Source organism: Quercus suber, unplaced genomic scaffold (genome assembly GCF_002906115.3).
Source record: "Quercus suber isolate HL8 unplaced genomic scaffold, Cork oak 2.0 scaffold_569, whole genome shotgun sequence".
In the NCBI taxonomy this organism is placed as follows: domain Eukaryota; kingdom Viridiplantae; phylum Streptophyta; class Magnoliopsida; order Fagales; family Fagaceae; genus Quercus; species Quercus suber.
The window spans coordinates 50,301-67,044 of NW_027070014.1; the positions used below are offsets into that span (position 1 = coordinate 50,301).

The following is a 16,744-nucleotide window of genomic DNA, read 5'->3' on the forward strand; positions in this document are numbered from 1 at the left end:
AAGCTCTGTAGAGTTCTCCGCATCAATGAATCCCTTATTATACCATTTGTTTTCACAGGCCTATAAAGCTGCCATTAAGTTAGCTAATTCCTTGATCTATGTAGTGTTCATACTCGCAGCCTCTGTTAATTTTAGCTCGATCTCCCCCAACTTAACATCTAGCTCCGAGGATTTCTTTTACGCTGTCCTGGCTTTCTCGGACACGGCGGCCTTCTTCTTTACAGTTGCAACAACCTTGGTTTTCTCTTTCGCGGTCACCTCGGCCATGTCTTTAAGGGCCTTCTCTCGATCGGAATCCTCGACAAGCTCTTTCAATCGCCCATCGAGTATATGAGCCAGTTGAGCGGCTTGATGAAGCAACAACGATAAGTATAAAAACAGAAAGAATATGCGTAGAAATTAGTGGTTAACCAAAAAATAAAAGATTACTGCATTAGTATGCCATTGCAACCTCCTTCCTATGGACTCGTCTATGCCATCCTTAAAAGTGTGCACGTCCTTGGGCAGAAGGAGGTCATGCACCAAACTTTGGGCAACTTGACCCCCCTCACCTTTATCCCACACTCGTACACTCACAGTCGCAAGAAGAGGCTTGCCCTCTAGCTGGAATGTAGGTTACCACTCCGGCGCAGCTCGGGAGGTGGACGCCACGTTCTTCCCGGTCTGGGCCATTGGCTTTTGAATAACAATGCCTCTTGATGGATGGGGAGGAGTCCTGGTGAGCGCATCACTCGAGCTGATAGGAGCCTGCTCGGCAATATGTTACCTCTTTTGGGTTCAGCCTGAAGAAGGAGGCGGAGGAAGGGGAGTTTGACCACAGCCTTGAGGAGCTAGGCACAAAACGATTAATCATTATTGTCCTTCATGCCACCATGTCTTCACCTTGATCAAATTTGGTTTTAGAGGAGCTAATAGATTCGGCAACTGCTTCCCCGGCTTCCTAAACGAAAGCTTCAAGTTCGACAAGAGTTTCGAGTTCAACGGGAGCTTCAGGTTCAACAGGGGCCTCAGGTTGGACGGGGACTTCGGACTAAACGGGCTCGTGTGCTTGTTCTTGACAGTGTTGGGACACACGCTTGGCCGGCTCATTATGCACCGGTGCAAGTTTGTCAAAACAGGTGTACCGTGGACCAATGTCGCAAGCCTCGCCTACTGTGAGTTTCATAGGAAGGAAGTTTGGATGTCGTACGTCGATATAAGATAGGAGAGGGCTATCGACTAGTAAAGCTTGGTTGAAGGCTTACCAAATAGAATACACAGGTTCTACGCCGAGAATTAAATGGGATGCTCGGAGTTGTCCATCCCAATGAACGAATATTTCGGACCTAAGCACAAAATTCAAGTCCCTCACCAGCAGGGGTTAGATGTTGGTATCCGCTCACAGGATTGTATGTGAGAATATGTGATGTGTATATGTGACACTGTGCTCTGATTAATTATATGTATGTGTTTTCTAATGATTTTAAGATGTGATTACATATGTATTAAGTGATTCATTATATGTTTTGGAATAATTATTTTTTTGATATCATTGAATGAGTTTGTGAAAATTCAAAATACTCGTGCTTTGCTTAACTCTATTCCGTTGTATATTCTATATAATTACTTACTAGATGTGTGGCTTACCCTATCAAATTCTATTTTTCAGATTAAAGTGTAGTTGGGAATATAGAACTTTTGGATCGCTTTGTAAGGTGCAAGGTAGAGCATGGAAGTTGTAGGCGATTTCAGTATTACTTGAAGACTTATAGAATTTTAGTTACCTTTATTTTGTAATTCATGTCTTATATTTTGGGGATTATTTCCGATTCAATTTGTGAAGTTTAGATTTTTGTAAAAGGTTTTTAAGAGTATTATTTCTTTGGAGTATTAATTTATTTTGGATTAAGTATGTTTATGGAGTTATATAAGTTTAGCAGGTTAGTCATGCATCTAAATTCATGTTCCATGGATTTAGTTTGTGACAGTGTTGGTATCAGAGCTCTAGGTTATGATTCTGTAGACAATTAGGACTTTTGATGTTTTTGTATAGGACGTGGAAGAATAGGCTTGAATCATTGAATGATCAGTGGGTACTTTTATGGATTTGATAATTGTTAGAAGCTGTGTGCCTATATGCTTAGGATCATAAGAATAGTAAAAGCTTTAGTATCTCTTGTATAGTATGATTTTTCTTAGAGATTTATCCTACTCTAAGTGTTGTTTGTTTGGTTATAGGAAAATGCCACCCCGCAATTCTACCCCTTCTGGTTCTGAGCCAAAATCTGAGAGCCTTGAGGGTGTTTTAAGTGCTATCAAAAGTCTTGCTGAGGTGGTGGAGAAGCATGTTAGTACTAGTGGAACAGTTAAGCCCAAAGATGCTGAGATTGAAGGATGTACTATTGAGCAATTCAAGAAATTGGGTCCTCCTTCATTTTTGGGCAACCCTGATCCTACAGAAGCAGAATCCTGGATAATGCAAATGGAGAAAATTTTTGATGTGATTGGCTGTACTAAAGTGCAAAAAGTCTCTTTTGCTTCCTTTATGTTAAAGGGGGAAGCAGCGCATTGGTGGAGATCCACCAAAAAGACTGTGCCACTTGAGGAAGATGAGATATTGACTTGGACTATTTTCCTTGATGCTTTTTATGAGAAATATTTTCCAGAAAGTGTACGGGATGAAAAAGAAGTGGAGTTTATGGAGCTCATTCAAGGGAATAAAACAGTATTACAATATGAGGCTAAGTTTACTGAGTTGGCTTGATTTGCCCCTCATATTGTGTCTGATGATGTTAAGAAGGCTAAGAAATTTCAAAGGGGTCTTCGACCAAGTACCAGGACTAGGATGGCAGTTTTACAATTGAAGGTTTACTCCGAGGTAGTGGAGACGGCAAAAGTTGTTAGGAAGGAATGTGAAGACTATCAGAAAATTCGAGATCAAAATAAAAAGAGATCCAAGCCTGAAGAATCTCAAAAAGAAAATGAAAACGACAAACCATTCAAAAAGAAGACTACAATAGAACTAGAGCCTAAGGTGGTGCAACAAGTAATAGAGAATTGTTCAAAGTGTGGTAAAAAGCATAACAGTGTTCGCTATCATGAAAGTGGGCCATGTTTTAAGTGTGGAAAAATGGGTCATCGTATCAAAGATTGCCCAGCTTTGAAGAGTGAGCCGATGGTTAAGCTTAATGATACGAATCAAAAGCCAAAAATCCAAGGACGAGTGTTTGCTATTACTGGGCAAAGTGATGAGGAAACTAAGTCAGGTACCATCTCGTTATATTCTCTTATTAAGTAAAATAATGGTTGCTGAGTTTATGTAAGTATTGCATGGTGATGATAGTAGACAAGGAAGTAATGGCTGTGTCAATTCTCTTTAAGATTTTAGATTTTGATATGATATAATGTAGATTGGTTATCATGATACTTTCGAGTTCTAAATAGGGATTATATTCAATAGTGTATTTTCTTGTGGAAAAGATATTATGCATTGACAATAGGTTATGGAATAGGATGACTGTGAGGAATATGTATATCGATTACCCAAGATTGTCCCTAAATCATGTTACCGTCAACTCAAAGTTAAATAGGAAGATATTCTTAAGATTGCCATTCATACATGTGGTGGGCAGTATTGAGTTTTAGTGATGCTAATTTGGTTGACTAATATCTCTCTATGTTCAAGGACTAAGATACATCAAGCTTAGATGACTAAACTTATTTTAAGGGGGGAAGAGTGTAATACCCCAATTTTGATTTTATGATTATCACTATACTTGTCAAGTTTAATAGAGAGTTGAGATACTGTATGTGTGTGCATAGTAAGATGGGAGTAGACAATTTTATGGTGCTACAAATAGGTGAGAAAATTAAAGTTTTAGTGCATACAATTTAGTGAGTCAATTAAAATAAATAAAAAGAAAAGAGAAAGATGTTCTATGGGCCTCTTGGAGACTAAAGAGATAAGCTTAAGTGGATTTTAAACTCCAGCCCACTACCCTACCAAGCCCACATTTCTGATGTGTTAAAATATAAGTTGGAGGAAAAGATAATTAGGGTTTGGGATAAGATGGGTTTTATCACTAAGGAGGCTAGGGTTTCATCACTAAGGAGGCTAGAAGATGTATTTTTCCTTGGAGTTAATTGAAGAGGCAACTAATTGTTCAAGTATGATTTTTCATCTGTTAGAATCAAAGAATTAAAAGAGTTAGTGATGTGCAGATTGTTAAAAAAGGGGTATTTTACTAGAATTGTTATTTACGTTATTAAACCTTGGATTGCCCACTGCCCAGTATGTGGGTTCTTGAACAGATTCATGGAATTTCAATTTCCTAATTCAAGAACACATCTGTAAAACTTCAATTGTGGTTAACATATATAGATATATTATAGGATGGCTTTAACATTAGAATGGCTTTAAGCCTTTAACGTTGTTCAGTAGGGATATATATATATATATATATAAACCAAGATTTGAGCCACGGGATATCAAGGATCTATGTTTATGGTATATGCCTTCCTTCGGATATGTACATATATAATATATTAGAAGTCAATAATTTTGCCACCGTGTGTACCCATGAACATAGTCATGGTTCAAAATATTATTAATGAATATGGCCTTCATGTTTTCATTGGAGTTATATAATTAAATCCTAGGTTGCCCACTGTGTGTCTCTGAACAAGCCATGGATTGCAAATATCTATTTAGGTATATGGCTCTTACATTTTCATTGGGGTTTTATATTAAATCTTAGGTCAATGATATTTTGGCTACTGCCTTCCTCATGGCAATATGAGTTTTGCTTAGTGCAAGGGATTATTATTAGTTAGAGAAACTTTATTTTAGTGTTAAAGTGTTATCAGTTCAGCAAAGTATTTTTCCCTAGTGAATCAGATTGTACAATTCAATAAGTTTTGTATTTTGTGGAGGATATTAAGTAATTTCTATGATTGAATATAGGTCTTATTTAAGAGTATTTTGAGGCTATTGGAGGTTGTTTCAGCTGGACTTTCAGAGTGATTTAAGTGCTGTAAGTAATTATGCATAATATGCACAAGTTTTATTCTTTAGATTCTTAGAAGTTAAAGGTTTTTCAAAAGTTATGTTTTTAAAGTTTACGTTTTCTAAAGTTTATCGAAGGCATTATTCTTACACAATTGGAAGAGAAACTTCGACTTTTAGACGATGTTTTAAAGAGAAATTTCGAATTTTAAATAACATTTTGATTGTCAAAATCCCATTTAAAAGATGATTTCTAAACTAAACTATTTTTCCGAAAATAATTGAGTTTCAAAGTAAGTTTTCTATAAAGGTTCTTGTTCTTTAAGTTTGTTTAAAACCAAGTGATTTCAAAGTCATATTCTTATTTTTCAAATGGTATTTAAGACGTCTCTTTTAGCAAATTGGGTTTTCAAACATACTCAAGAATTTTAAAAATATTTATATAAACTCTTCAGTTCTTATTCATTCCCTAAGAAAGTCAAGCATCCTTTGATTTATGTTCTATTCGATATCGTGATCTTTGATATGCCTTTGTATTTGAAAAGAAATTGTTAATATCAAGTAAATTATTATATTTTGTATTAACTTTGCTTTGTGATATATGACTCAAAATAAGTGTTTTTAGAATTGATCAGATATATCAGATATATGTATAAATCCGCTCACAGAATTGTATGTGAGAATATGTGTTGATCCCTCACCAGTAGGGGTTAGATGTTGGTATCCGCTCACAGGATTATATGTGAGAATATGTGATGTGTATATGTGACACTGTGCTCTGATCAATTATATGTAAGTGTTTTCTAATGATTTTAAGATGTGATTACATATGTATTAAGTGATTCTTTATATGTTTTGGAATAATTATTTTTTTTTGATATCATTGAATGAGTTTGTGAAAATTCAAAATACTCGTGCTTTGCTTGACTCTATTCCGTTGTATATTCTGTATAATTACTTACTAGATGTGTGGCTCACCCCATCAAATTCTATTTTTCAGATTAAAGTGTAGTTGAGAATATAGAACTTTTAGATCGCTTTGTAAGGTGCAAGGTAGAGTATGGAAGTTGTAGGCGATTTCAGTGTTACTTGAAAACTTATAGAATTTTAGTTACCTTTATTTTGTAATTCATGTCTTATATTTTGGGGATTATTTCTAATTCAATTTGTGGAGTTTAGATTTTTGTAAAAGGTTTTTAAGAGTATTGTTTCTTTGGAGTATTAATTTATTTTGGATTAAGTATGTTTATGGAGTTATATAAGTTTAGCAGGTTATCATGCATCTAAATTCATGTTCCATAGATTTGGGTCGTGACAGTGTGCATAACCCATCTTAAACTCTAAAAACTGAAGGAAGAGACTAAAATAAAAGAAAGAGGCAGAGAACTTACTTTGGGTTCTAGGAAAGAAAGGGAATCTGGACTGAGGGATAAGCACACAGATAAATGCACAGCAGAAAGGAAACTCAGAGAATGGAGAATGAAAAAGTGAAAGAATGATTTGGGATGAACTATTTATAGGAGCCAAGAAGGAGTGAGTGACGTTTAATTAACAATAATGAGGCAAGAAACCTTACGAATACCTATGGTAACTAATATAAGCGCCGCCTCTGTTCACGAATTGTCAGGTAATGATAATAGCTGAACCAAACGAACAGGTACCACACGCCTTTAGAGAACGCGTTAATGAGCTCCAGAATCATATCCACCCATAAAGCTTCCCAGGTAGCCATTGTCTCTTGGATTCCTTGATTCGTCCACGAGAGCAGAGCACAAATCAAGGGGGGGGCTAATGTAAGGCACTATGATACCCGAGCCCATTTGGGCCTTGGATTCTGACTCAACAGTGTAGCCATGACACCAAACCCTTTCTACCTAAGGCCCAAGCCTGGGTCTCGTGTTGCCTCAAAGCTTAATAAGTAAGTAACCTTAATTGGCACACACCTAGCTTCGCCACTAGGGCCTTACTCGGAAAACCATTTCCCGAGCAAGAAGACAATTGCTCGGGGTGTTGTCTTTCGGAAGCCTGGCAGTGCCTTGGGAAGTATCGCTGCCGAGCATTTATACTAAAGTGGGAACCAATTCCAATGCTACTTCTATCACACCCCACTTCCAACTAAACACCCACTTTGAGTTGACGACATTGGACCTCCTTTCCACTAACCACAAGAGTAATCATAATTCCTCCACTAACTTCAGGCTATAAATACGAGAAACTAAAGGAGGTAGAGGGTTGTTGAAAGGTTCTGGAGGAAGCTTAGAGTTGAGTACAATAGGCATAAGAGTGAAAGGAAAAGAATACAAAGGCTAGAGAGATACTGTTGGGTCTCTAAGATAGAATCACCCAAAGTAGGAAATCCAAAACCCACATTACAAATAGATTGTGAGCCCAAGAGCGAGTTAGCTCGTTAAGCTCATTTTGGGCGTGCACAAGTATAATTATAGATAGTGTAGAATGGAGGAGTATTTTTTGGAACTAAGATTTTGTTTGTTGTTGTATTTGTTGTTATAGGAGTATTTTTTTGTTAGTTAGCTATGAGTTATAATATGTCGAGGCCTGATCATTGTTGATTATGTGTTTTTCCTTTATTATGTGTTTTTTTGAGTAAAGGAAAAACACTTATTGGCCTTTGCCTTAGTTGTATTTTAGCAAATAATATAACTTTTAGATTTATTTTTTAAAAAATAAGCCAATTATTAGTTTTTTTGGTCAAAATTTTAATATAAAAGTTTCCAAAAATTAAACATTTTAATAAACATTGTGCAAATAAGCTATCGAATACCACGGGTAGCCAATAGGCATTGTTTTTGCAAACCATTTATTTATGCCTTAGCTTACAAGACTTGGCAATGTGGCAGTAAGTGATTGGGCCATGTATACCAATGTTTGAACTCTAATAAACTACATGTGTTTTATTTCTTTGCTATGAAAGTTCATGTAGATAAACATATTATTTATTTAGTAAACGAATTTATGCTCAACTATTGAATGAGTCAAACTTCAAAATAATATATTTCTAAATAAATACATGGTTATAAAATTTGATTTGAGTATATATAATACTAAATGTTTATGTGTAAACATACATTAAAAAAATGCTTATAATAATTATGATTAAATTATATAATTCTGTACATATATTCACAATATATCAATTTATTACTTATAATTAACATAAATATCTATTTCGTGTAAAATTTGTATAGAATTTATAGTAAATCAAAATGAGTGAATTTTTTTTAGTCCATGAATGAAAATTATTTTATCTAATTAACTAAAAAAATATAATTTAAGGGGAAAGAAAAAACTTCTCAATAATTCATTGGTTTTCACGCACAAATTCATGGTGGTTGTCGATGTTTTTCTTGATTTATGTGTACATTTTGATTTTTTAGGTACTTCTATGAAAAAATCATCTAAGAGCAACCACATCAATTTGTTCAAATTTTCTGTCTATTTTGCAAGAAAAAACCTACTTTTTCTATTTTATACATCGACTTTTACAAAATACCTACATTAGTTTATCTATTCTACACATTTATTCAATAAAATATTCAATCTTTTTACATTTTTTATTATTTCCTTCCCTCTCCGGAACCCTCTCACCCACACCCAGCCGCCAGCCACTGTCTTCTCCGTCGAGCTACAGCCACCGTCTTCTCGATGTGGAACTCGAAGCTCGACCGCGGATTCTCCGTCATCGCCAACATATTGAAGAAGATTGAGCCCTTAGATACTTCGGTTGTATCCAAGGCCATTTCTGATTCGGCCAAGGATTCCATGAAGCAGACCATTTCCACTATGCTAGGCTTGCTCCCATTCGATCAATTCTCCGTCACCATCTCCGTTTCCAAACGGCCAGACCCAACACAAACCCAAAATCACCCACACCCAGCCACAAGTCACCATCAACGATTAAATAGAACAAACCCATCGGAATTACCGGCGAGTTCAACAGCAAGTTAAGATGATCGAAGAGGCTGATCGGCGAGTTCAACAGCAGTGCTAATCGGCGAGTTCAACAATAGAGTTGAGATGAGAGAAAGAAAGAGCTATGATGAAATGAGAAAGAGTGAGTTGAAATGAGAGTCAGATGTAGGAGGGAGAAAAAAAAAATCAAATACACAAGCTACAGTAACCGTGAAAATATACATGGTTACTATAGCTCGTGGAAATATTTAGACAAGTTTACACATTTTTACACCCATTGATTTGGGTGTTTTTTTGCTCAAGATATGTAAAATTTGTATTTTTATTTTATTTTAGAAGATTATAAATGAACTGATGTGAATGCTCTAATAAAGCATTAAGTGCTTCTTAACTTGTGTACTTTCATTTAAAGCATTAGCATTGGAAGTATAAAAACCTCCCAGTTGCTATTTTAGCAACCAAAACATTAAAAGATGGCTTTATCCGGATATGGGTCTTAGGTTATAACCTAAGTGAACAAGTTAAGTAGTATTTAGAGTAATGTTTAATGTACACACCCTGTTCCACACACTTTTACTGTTTTACACTAGCACTGATTTCAGTGCAATTTTCACGTGGGTAAAGACGTGTGAGACTAGAATTTCTCTAGTCCTTAGTATGAGAGAAGAGAAGGATGGGATTTTACTAGTAATTTAACCTCGGTCTCGTGTTCATTACAAATTAACCATATAATATTTAATTTAGAAGTATAGTTACGTTATTGGTATCAATTCAAAACGATTATAATCAGAAAGGCAATCATAGAGATCGTGTCAGTAATTTTATTATTGAGGGTGATGCATTTCAGATGGTTGAAACTTGAAGCCATTAAGATAAAAATGATATTAAAAACATTCTTATGATCATGCAGGTGAGAGAGTTGTGCTATATTCATCTGAATCATCTGGGTTTGTAAGCATTGTGATTTGTGATGCTGTTAGGGCCCGTTACTTTCTTACTCGAGATATGTAAAAGGGCTCATAGTCCATGATTTTGAAGTGCCAATTATTCCAAGTTTATTCCCTGGGGAGGCTCTTAGATTGGAGCTGTTTTGCTCGACATAAGTTGCTTGTTTAATATATAGAAGTTGTTCACATGAATTAGCTTACGTTGATCAAACAAATTATTGGGCACAAAGTCGAATTTATTTGTCTGATAGAGCAAAAGAAATAAAGGAGTAACCTTCAAATATTAGGGTATATAAGTCTAAAAATTGTGTTTCAGAAACACAAATAGAGATTAAATAAATAAAGGAAAAACAAAATTTCAAAGATTTAATGTTGGACTATGATGTCGACTGTCAAGACTTAAGTTGTGCATATCAAAAGAGCTAGACAATACTATGTTACTTTTTAAAGTAGAAATCCTCTGAAAGGTCATTGAAGGTGTACGTCTTGATCATTGTCCATTCGTCAAAAAAAGGGGTCCTGCTTTATCATCATACGCACAAGCAAGTCAGACTGAGTTCACCATGCTATAACCATGGCAGCAGAGTATGAATAATATGAGGAATAATATGAGGTTCAACCCAAAGGAATAATATGAGGTTCAATCCATGTAAATATGTTGTATTGTATCCATGGACGTTGTGGGCAGATTTAGTACTTATGGGCCATGCAACAGTAAAGCCCATTCCATTTTTGAAAGTCAACCATAGAGATTTGGTGTGTTCGGACCAATGGCCCCGACCTAAAAGGGAAAGGGGCTGACTGCCTGATCATCCAGTGTTTTATGAAATTATTCAGGATATTAGCCCAATATTGGCCCAAAGAATATTCCCAAGTCTACATTCACAACTTATATGGCCTTCAATTTTTTTTTTGGGTCAAATACAAATTATATAGTAAGACAAAAGAGAGGGAGGCCCAAACCCATCTTTAGAACCTGGGGAGAAAATCCAAACGAAAAGAGAATGGATGTTTACATCTCACTTACAATAAGTTGTCCAACAAGTAAAGTTGTAGATGGAATAATTAATATATCTATTAATAAAACAAAAATCCTAAAAATGTAGAGGACTTAAAAAAGCCTAACAGATGGTAGCTGGTTGAGAGCTTTTATGACTTGGAAGGAGTCTCCTTTGAACAAAACAAAAGTGTGTTGGTGGTGCACTACCAACTTGAGGGCCAAAAGGGCAGCTTGGGTTTCACCAATCAAAGGAATCAAAGGACCTATAGGGGGCAAAAAGGAGGTCTACCACATCATTTCTATCAATAGCACCAACCATAAAAAAGGCAGGTCAGAAAGCAATGTCGAAATTTATTTTCATCCAACCTGGATGCCTTGAAGAAGCCATGGGGTACTTCAAGTCTGTCAATGCTATGGGGTGCTCTTAATAGAGCTTGTTGATGGATTTTGCTGCATATCTAGGCTCTGCAGTGATACGTGCAACAAAAAAAAATAAAAGAAAATCGGATCCTCCAAATGTGGTCAATAAGTATAGAGATAAAATGAGTGAAATTGTGGTTATCCTTTTCAAGTATTTTAATGAATTTGGAAGGATTGATCAGGTGTACATTTTAAATGCCACTAGTTGACATGGATCCTAACTTTGAATGGTTGAGAGGCCAGATTGTGAGTAACATAATGGTAATGGTGAATGGGCATTGAATGATGAGGCGCTACGATGATTCTAAGTGGTGTTCAATGGATCTTTTATTAGTTTGTTACTGTGTGTAACTCGTGCATACAAAAAAACATTAAATAGTATTAATAAAATTGGAGAAATCAAAAAAATTTATTTGTATTTGTTTGGTAAATTTTCCTGTTGATCTTTCTTAAAAAGTGATATTAATGTTGAATTTATCTGAAATGATTGCCCCTCACTTACTCCAATCACATCAAAATTTGAACTTTCTCATTTGCCTCTTGAGGCATAGGAGGGCTTCAATTCCTTGCATGTGTGGCAGGCAGGGGGTCTGTATCCCATGGGCTATGTCCTTATCAACCTGCGGCAAAATAAGTATATATATATATATATATTTTTTTTAATAATGTCACAGGGAATCAAATTTTCAAAATCTAGAAATCAAATGGGGATTTTCTTGACCATGTTGTCATAGTTGTTAAGAAGAGCATTTTTCCCCCTAAATATTAAACTGTGTAGACTCATGGAACATGTGAACTGATCATGATGTGCTATTCACTGCTTAATTTCAAGGCAATAGTAAATACACCAGCAAATGCTTTTGGCATCAATTAAAAAAGCCAAGATGCTCTTGAACATTGTACTTAGACAAAGGCAGATCTAATCAAATAAACAAAGATTGATTAGAACCTACTCAATGTTCCACTAAAAATTGAAGTGCTTCTTGGCAATGCTAAAGGGTCATCAAGTAAAAAGCTAGGCACACAAATTATAAACTTTGGGTGTGTGAATGTGATCAATCACCACGTTGGCTTGAGAAAAAAGAGAGATTAAAAGGTTCATAGTATGGAACTAAATTGGTAATTACCCTCTTGCCTCTTGGACCAAAGTTGGGGATTTTAGGAATCAAATTTATATTTATATAATAAAAAAAAAGAGGTCAAACTAATAACAAAAAGTCAATGTGATGAAATTACAATCCAGTGCTTCTCACTTGTATGGATTTCGGACCAAGTAATTGTACTTGTCAACGCCACTAGTTGGTACAGCAACCATTACTTTCACTGCGTCCCTTTGATCAAACACCGGTAATAACAAACAGTACCTATCACAGCAAATGGGTCCCACATGAATAGGTCTTCCCAACCCAAAGTCAACCTTTTCTAAACCCAGCCTTGACCATTGTGACACGATGAGTACACCCACTGAGTCAGGATTCGCTCTCGACTCGCCCACCGATTCCACCACGCTTTTCACGTACTCGGTGTCCACTCCATCTTTGGCTCTTTTGATTAACGTTGTGGCATAGCCTAACCCCTTTTCGACTAGGTCTTTCACGCTGGTTTGTGCGCACCCTAGTACGAACGCGTTGCCGTAGTACCCACTGGGTAGACTCGGTTTGACTCGGTTACGAATGTTTACGCTGAACAGTACCTTCAGAACTTGGTTTGAAGGCAAATTTAAAGCCCTAGCCCAGCTCCTCCACACGTGGGCTGAGAGAACCTCGAATGACGTGTATGATAACTCACTGGGTCGACTCGTGGAAGCAGCTAAGGTCTTGAGCTCGTTGAGGCTTATCTTATCGAAAATGACTGAAGTGGGAGCGAGTCTTTCGTTGGAGAACCGATTCATGAACCCACAAAGGTCCGGGACTCGGTCGAACTCGGGGTGACTCACTGAGTAATCGTGTGGATTCCTCACCGGGTCGAAAAGATGGCGATCCCAAACGGGTTTAGGTCTCAACTCGGCGAGCCCGCGATTCCCAGAAGCCAACTCGGCGAACGAGTTGAGAAACTCGGCGCTGCCAATTCCATCACACAAACAGTGGTTGATTCCAACACCCACAGCCGCCGAGCCATCTTTTAGCCACGTCAGCTGGACGACAAGAGGTGGGGCCCCTTTGAGAACATCTGCCACGTAGACAGACAGCAGTTTCCTCCATTGGGTCACGTATTTTGGTGCCTTCTCGAACTCACTAATCGTGAACCGATCAGACATTGCTTCAATGAACAACGCACCCTGGGCTCGACACACCACCTCTAGGCTCGAACCGTCTGGCTGAGCCCTGACTCGACCGGCAAAAGGGTAGTACGGAACCAAGGCTTTAGCCAGCGCACCCTTAATACGTGCAGTGATCACACCTTGGTCTAGACCAGAACTACTAGCCCTATACACAAAGAGGTACTCGATAGTGAAACGAAGGAAGAGCTGGGAATCAATAGGTGAAAGAGTGAGAACACGAGCTGGTGTTGGCTCAAAAGGTGTGACCAAAACAGCCTCTTTGACATGAACAGAGCTACCCATATTGTTGTTGTTGTTGCTGTTGTTGTTGGGGTTGTGCTTTTTAGACTATAGTTTTTTTTAGACTATAGTTTTTGAGAGAATGAAATGAAAAATTTTGTGCCGGTTTTTTTTTTGGAGTGTTTTAGTGGGTTATATGATGTGGAAGGGTATGAACCTTTGGGATCCCTTATAAGCAACACACACTATTTTTTTTTTTTTTTTTTTTTTTTTTGGCAATACCATGGCTTCGCATTTCCAACTCTTCAAATCCTTGCCCTTAAACTTCTTGGACAACCTTGTTCATCCTCATGCGCTGAGAGAAATTGGAGCACATACAAATTCATTCATTCCTTAAAAAGAAACAAAATGGCTCTTGCACGCGCTGAGGATTTGGTATATGTGCATTCTAATCTTCGACTCTTGTCAAGGCGCAATGAGGAGTACGTACATACAGCAACAAAGATGTGGGATATTGCATGAGACTCTTGGAATGAGAGCGACATACATGGAGGAGCTGGAATTCTTGAGAATGCAGCCCTTACACTTGATGAGCCAGAGTTGGAGGCCATGGTTATTGGGAATGCTAACACTAGTGCTACTACTAGTGAAAGTGAAATTCAAAGTGAAGCTATTGATATTGAGGATGATGATGTTGGTGTTTGATTGTTTTGTTGATTATCTTTTATTTTGTTTTAGTTTCAAACTTGTGAGTTGTATTCTAATTTCTGAACATCATGGAATGTTTTAGTTTCAATCTTGTGGGTTGTATTTAATTTATGAACATCATGTTTTAATTATTATCTACTATTGCTCTTAAATTTGGTATATGTTTACATAATGTGAAAAATTATGCTTAGCAATATATTAAAAATATAAATAAAAATATTTTTAATAATTTTTAATCGCCGAGTCCCGCCGCACCCGCACCCGCACCCACCTTTTTCAAAAATTGCCGAGTCCCGCACCCGCACCCGCACACGCACACGCACCCACACCCGCACCCACACCCAAGTCCCAAAACGCATCTGTGCTTCCTAGACTATACATGCTTTTTGTAAGAAAACAACGAATAATAGAACTCAGGAATTTCATTGTTTTCTCTTTGTCTTTAGTTTGGTTCAAAGATTTCTACAAAATTGTTTCTAGATATTTTGTAGTTGCTTGACCTAATTTTATTAATTCATGGATGGTTTGCCAATGAATTAATAGATAATGAGAATTTGATTTCATCTCATGTTTATACATTTTGTTTTTATTCTAATCCTAATCATGTCTCCCCAATTTCATGATAGAAGTCATGTGCTACTGGAGGGAATGAGCAAGCTGGTTTGTTTCGGCTGATGAGAACAAGAAAGAAAAGAGACGATGAGACTTGAGAGAACTTGAAAGCTGATTTGTTAAGGAGAGAAGTCATAGTCTTATAAATAGAAGGAGAGGAAGATCATGATAAAGGAGAAATGAGAATGGGAGTAGATAAAATGAGGGGTGAGGTGACACTACCCCATTGGTTAGTTGTATTCTATTCTCTTCTTCTCCTTCCCTGACTGTGTCTTTGGTTCTTTGATACTACATCAGTGCATTGTCTCAGTACATTGTAAATGCTACAAAGCTTGGTCCATGTCTAGTCGACAAAGACTCCAGATACAAAGTCATAAATGATGTAAAATTGATTGCTTTGCAGGCTTTAGGAGGGCATTCCCAACTAGTTCACCCTTCAATAAAGATTTAACTACCTATTTTTACACTTAAAACACATTTAGAGTTTCTCCCACACTAACATTAATTATAAAGCTCAGGCTCTCAAGCATTCACCTATTACCCTACATCATTCCTCGATTTACCATTTGACTGGGAAGCATCAACATTCGCTTTTCACCTAGAGCAACATGATCAGTACCAACCAACACTAAAAGACAAAAATGAACAATCGCGCAGCTTCACTGTGCATTTGAGAGTCTCGTCTACTTTCAGTGGAAAATGTTTTCACCTAAGAAAAAAGCAAATTACCCCCTCTAGAATTTCAGGAATCTTCAATCCCGAGACTAAACTATGAAAGACCATTTCTAACCCAGCCCAGTTTTAGTTCTGCCTTAGTTTTCCCAACACCTAGGGCTAGGGCAATAACCCTGTACAAATGGGCTTTCCATCCAAATCCAATATAATAAGTCATCTTAAAAAGGAACTTTTCTAGCTCTTCCATGGGGTCTATCTAAAGTAATAGCCAAATGGGCTTGACCCAACGAAGCCTACCATCATCACATGAGCCCAAAATTTGAGCTTCCTCAAATCCAAAGCTTAAGCCCTAATTCAAATTCCGTACAGGCTACTATCCACAAAAAGTCTGTGTTGTTAAACCCTCATAGATGTCTGTTTTCCGAAAACTCTCATAATTCTCAAACCCCATAACAATACAATGAAATCTCTTGAAATTTTTTTTTTTGTTGAGAAAAAAAAAATCTTGAAAGTTGAAACAAAGGGTAGAGGGCTAGAGGCAACTTTTTATATATTTTAATTTTATAAAAAAAAAATCAACAATTATAATAGAATACGAGAGATTTGAACTTTTGAATATCATAGACACGCAAAAAATGTCAAAGCGTTAGGTAAAGGCATGTGAGCATGATACTAGCACTCCTTTGTAGCATTTAGAATTTTAGAAATTTAGTACTACTATTGTCCTTTTTTTTTTTTTTTTTAAATAGCAATTAGTAGTTTAGTACTACTATAGCTTTGACAGACAGTTCCCAAATAAATGTGAATTTTATTGCATTTCAAGTTTCAACGCAGCAAATAGGTAGATATTTATAAAAGTATTGTCCTCAAGTTGAAGTTATATTGAAGGAAAGGACAAACAAGAAACTTGGTTCCTAAATGTGCAAACAGGCATTGAATTCGATGTAAAAATATCACACAAAATCAAA

At 36.7% G+C, this 16,744-nt stretch overlaps 3 protein-coding genes across 3 annotated transcripts; 2 read left to right on the top strand and 1 right to left on the bottom strand.

Annotated features, from left to right (window-relative positions):
* Window positions 1-2,221: 2,221 nt before the first annotated feature.
* Window positions 2,222-2,743, top strand: LOC112015524 (uncharacterized). The gene has a single exon (XM_024047931.1). The coding sequence runs from the start codon at window positions 2,222-2,224 to the stop codon at window positions 2,741-2,743; it is 522 nt and encodes a 173-aa protein (XP_023903699.1).
* Window positions 2,744-2,824: 81 nt separating this feature from the next.
* On the top strand, window positions 2,825-9,925 carry LOC136063741 (uncharacterized). Its single transcript, XM_065764555.1, has 2 exons — window positions 2,825-3,245; window positions 9,825-9,925. Exons 1-2 carry the CDS (start codon window positions 2,825-2,827, stop codon window positions 9,923-9,925), a joined length of 522 nt encoding a protein of 173 aa, XP_065620627.1.
* A 2,512-nt stretch (window positions 9,926-12,437) lies between these two features.
* Window positions 12,438-14,047, bottom strand: LOC112015554 (alcohol acyltransferase 9). Its single transcript, XM_024047965.2, has one exon. The coding sequence runs from the start codon at window positions 13,842-13,844 to the stop codon at window positions 12,531-12,533; it is 1,314 nt and encodes a 437-aa protein (XP_023903733.1). The 5' UTR covers window positions 13,845-14,047; the 3' UTR covers window positions 12,438-12,530.
* Window positions 14,048-16,744: the final 2,697 nt, after the last annotated feature.

Bases quoted from the DNA above. Each gene is read 5' to 3' on its own strand.
- LOC136063741 (XM_065764555.1), top strand. From the start codon at position 2,825: ATGGCAGTTTTACAATTGAAGGTTTACTCCGAGGTAGTGGAGACGGCA. The intron at 3,246-9,824 runs GTACCATCTCGT...ATGATCATGCAG, and splicing joins TGATGAGGAAACTAAGTCAG to GTGAGAGAGTTGTGCTATAT.
- LOC112015554 (XM_024047965.2), bottom strand. From the start codon at position 13,844: ATGGGTAGCTCTGTTCATGTCAAAGAGGCTGTTTTGGTCACACCTTTT.
- LOC112015524 (XM_024047931.1), top strand. From the start codon at position 2,222: ATGCCACCCCGCAATTCTACCCCTTCTGGTTCTGAGCCAAAATCTGAG.